Raw genomic sequence first — 4,004 nt, 5'->3', positions numbered from 1 at the left:
TATATAACATAATAAAATATAAAAGAATATGCTGTTTTACCTGGTTTCCCACCCTCCCTCTCTCTCCCCAGGGATGCCATCGTGGCTGACCTGGACAAGAAGATGGCCAAGAGTGTGGACGTGGCCAACACGACATTCCTGCTCATGGCAGCCTCCATCTACTGCCACGAGCAGAACCCCGACGCTGCCCTGAGGGCCCTGCACCAGGGGGAGAGCCTGGAATGGTGAGTGCAGCCCCCCTGTAATGGTGAGTGCAGCCCCCTGTAATGGTGAGTCAGCCCCCCTGGAATGTGAGTGCAGCCCCCTGAAATGTTGAGTGCAGCCCCCCTGGTTTGAGTGAGTGCAGCCCTGCTGGATGGGGTGCAGCCCCCCTGGGAATGTGAGTTGCAGCCCCCTGGATTGGTCCCCCTGGATTGTGAGTGCAGCCCTCTGGAATGGTGGGGCAGCCCTCCTGGAAATGGTGGTGCAAGTCCCCCTGATGGTGAAGTCGCCGCTGGATGTGTGCATCCCCCTGGAATTGAGAGGCACCCCCCCTGGGATGTGAGTGCAGCCCCCCTGAATTGAGTGCAAGTCCCTCCTGAATGGGGGTGCAGCCCCCCTTGATGTGAGTGCAGCCCACCTGGAATTGAGTGCGCGCTCCTGGAGGTGGGGCAGCCCCCCTGGTTGTGAGTGTCAGCCCCCTGGAATGTGAGTGCAGCCCCCCTGGAAAATGGTGGGTGCAGCCCCCCTGGAATGTGAGGCAGCCCTCGGAATGGTGGTGCAGCCCCCCTGGATGGTAGAGTGAGCCCCTGGAATGTGGTGGCGAGCCCCCTGGAATGAGTGAGTGCAGCCCCCCTGGAATGTGGGGCAGCCCCCCTGGAATGTGTGCAGCCCCCTGGAATGGTGTGCACCCTGGCTTTGGGGAGGTGGGTGCGCCCCCGGGATGGGGGCACCCCGATGGAATGTGAGTGCAGCCCCCCTGTATGGGCGCTGCAGCCCCCCTGGGATGGTGGGTGCAGCCCTCCCGGGGCTCCCTGTGCCCCAGGAAGGGCAGGGTGGCCCTGGCTGGGCCTTGGCCTGGCTCAGAGGAGCCTCAGGAGCACCAGGAAGCTCCTCAGGGGTTTGGCTTCCGAGGGGTTTGGTGCTCCCCTGGGAATGTGGGAGCCTGGGGATGGATCCTGGCAAGCTCTGGCTGCTGAGATGGGCAGTGTGGCAGGGAGGGAGCTGGGAGCAGCCTCCCAGGCTCAGCCCAGGGAATCACACAGTGATTTGGCTTGGAAAGACCTTAAAAATCATCCACCAGCATGTCCAACCTGGCCTGGGACGCTCCCAGGGATGGGGCAGCCACAGCTCCTCTGGGAGATCCATTCCAGGGCCTCATCCTACAACCCCCTGAGCTGGATCCCAGCAGGATCCTGGAGTCCAGCTGTGGAAATCCCTGTTCTCTTGTTCCTTCCAGCATGGCCATGATGATCCAGATCCTCCTGAAGCTCGACAGGCTCGACCTGGCCCGGTGGGTTTGTCTCCCTTTGCTCTCTGGTGGTGTTTGTGTGGGAAGAGCCTCGAGGGAGGGAAAATCCAGCTCCTGCAGTGACACAACCACGGGTGGTTTTGCTCCTCAAGTTGCAAAACCAGAGCTGGGAATGGCCAAAGGCAGGGCTGGACCTCGAGGTTTTGGGTCTTCCCTTCAGCAGGACGTGGTGGGAATGTCTGGGGAAGTAAAACAGGGAAGTGTCTCATGGATTGTTCCAGTGAAATATTGAGGGGTTTGTCACGTTCCCAGCTGGGAGGAGAAACCACAGCCCTTTGGTTGGGTCTTAGAGGAGTTGTTTTCTTTCTCTGGTGTGACTCCATCTCCTGCAGGAAGGAGCTGAAGAAGATGCAGGAGCAGGATGAGGATGCAACTCTGACCCAGCTGGCGACTGCCTGGGTGAACCTGGCCGTGGTGGGTACCTGGGACAGGGATCCCTGACCTACAGCCCCCAAAAAACCACGACAGCTCCTGTTCCTGGGGGCTCTTTTCACGTCCTGGTTCCAGCAGAACACCCAGGGCTGAGTTTTTAACCCACAGAACATTTTGGGGGGGGTTGGTTTCACAAACCCACCGGCTGGTCTGGTGCTCTTCCTCCTCACAGGAGGAGCTGAACCACAGTTAAATAACCCCCCAGACATCCCAGGGTGGGAATGCTCTGCTCCTGCTTCCCAGGCTCCAAGAAAAAAGCATCTTCCTGTGCTTAGAGCAGCCTGTCCTTAAGCACATTTGTGAATCAGAACATTCAGCTTGGCAGGCCAGATTGAAAATAAAACCCCTAAAATTCATTGAAGTCCAAGGTTGCACAGGAAACAACCTGTTGGACCATCAAAACTATTTCTTTTTGGAGTTCACTTGGTTTTTGGTGTGAAACCTCTCATGTGTAGCCCTGGCCTTGAATCAGTGTGTGGCTGGATTTTCCTCAAGGTCTTGGTTTCCATGAGGAATCCCACCTCTAACTGGAGCAGCCACTGCATGTAGAACCTTCCTGGATCTAGAACCTTCCTGGATGGAGAACCTTTTGAGAAACCCAGGTGTTTAATTATAAAAAAAAAAATCATAAGAACCTCATTTCACCTCCTTTGTTACGTCAGACACGTGAAGTGGTTCTTTTGAAGTGACTTTGTTGGTTTTTTTTCCTTTCTGAAGACAAGCCTGGCTCATTTGATCATTTAAGTGGTTCTTAATATTTAATATTTATGCATTTCTTTGATCTGCTCTGGCTGCTGTGTTGTGGTGCAGGAGATCACAGGGAGTGTTGGTGCTCCAGGATTTCCCTTTGTAACCTTTAGAAATTAACTTTGCCCCCGGTGCTTCAAGGTTCTGGGGGCTTCTTGGCAGCAGGTGATGAGCCTGGGGGTGTTTTGCAGGGTGGGGAGAAGCTCCAAGATGCTTATTACATTTTCCAAGAGATGGCAGACAAGTGTTCCCCCACCCTGCTGCTGCTGAACGGGCAGGCTGCCTGTTACATGGCCCAGGGCAAGTGGGAGGACGCCGAGGGAGTTCTCCAGGAGGCCCTGGACAAGGTACTGCCTGCTCTTGCCACCTCTCAGGGGGGGGCTGGGGAGAGCAGAGGGGGCTTTCACCGGGAAAATTCATGGAAATGCCAGTGGAGGGATCGGTGTCGCTGAGGGTGGGGCTGATCGTGGAACCCCAGGGTGGTTTGGGGTGGAATCCCTGGATAATTTGGGGTGGAATCCCACGATGGTTTGGGGTGGAATCCCTGGCTGGTTTGGGGTGGAATCCCAGGATGATTTAGAGTGGAATCCTTGGCTGGTTTAGGGTGGAATCCCAGGATGGTTTGGGCTGGAATCCCAGGATGATTTAGGGTGGAATCCCAGGGTAATTTGGGGTGGAATCCCTGGCTGGTTTAGGGTGGAATCCCAGGATAATTTGGGGTGGAACCCCAGGATGGTTTGGGTTGGAATCCCAGGATGATTTAGGGTGGAATCCCTGGATGATTTAGGGTGGAATCCCAGGAAGGTTTGGGGTGGAATCCCTAGCTGGTTTAGGGTGGAATCCCAGGATAATTTGGGGTGGAACCCCAGGATGGTTTGGGCTGGAATCCCAGGATGGTTTAGGGTGGAATCCCAGGATAATTTGGGGTAGAATCCCAGGATTGTTTGGGTTGGAATCCCTGGCTGGTTGAAGGTGGAATCCCAGGATGGTTTAGGGTGGAAGGACCTTGAAGGTCATGGAGTTCCCCCCCCTGCCATGGTCAGGGACACTTCCCATTATCCCAAATTGCCCCAGCCTGGCCTTGGACACTTCCAGGGATCCAGGGGCAGCCACAGCTTCTCTGGGAAAACCCATCCCAGCCCGTGTCCACCCTCCCAGTGAGGAATCCCCCCCACTATGCCCACCTAACCCTCCCTGGATTGCTGAAGCCATTCCCTGCTTCCTGATCCCTCCTCCCTCTGTCCTTCCTGTGCCCTCCCTGTTCCCCATTCCAGCGCAGGGGTTGGCAGGCTGTTCCTGCAGGCGTCGATCCCAG

At 56.2% G+C, this 4,004-nt stretch overlaps 1 protein-coding gene across 1 annotated transcript; it reads left to right on the top strand.

Annotated features, from left to right (window-relative positions):
• Positions 1–71: 71 nt before the first annotated feature.
• Positions 72–3,156, top strand: LOC115307910 (coatomer subunit epsilon-like; the record flags this gene model as incomplete). Its single annotated transcript, XM_029964078.1, has 4 exons — positions 72–224; positions 1,439–1,492; positions 1,843–1,924; positions 2,881–3,156. Coding segments are annotated over 4 exons (550 nt in total), but the record flags the coding sequence as incomplete, so codon positions are not given.
• Positions 3,157–4,004: the final 848 nt, after the last annotated feature.

Source organism: Manacus vitellinus, unplaced genomic scaffold, assembly GCF_001715985.3.
Source record: "Manacus vitellinus isolate BGI_N305 unplaced genomic scaffold, ASM171598v3 ctg7180002428656_pilon, whole genome shotgun sequence".
NCBI classification, from domain to species: Eukaryota; Metazoa; Chordata; class Aves; order Passeriformes; family Pipridae; genus Manacus; species Manacus vitellinus.
Note: the sequence above shows the minus strand (reverse complement) of the source record. Positions and strands in the feature narration are given on the sequence as shown.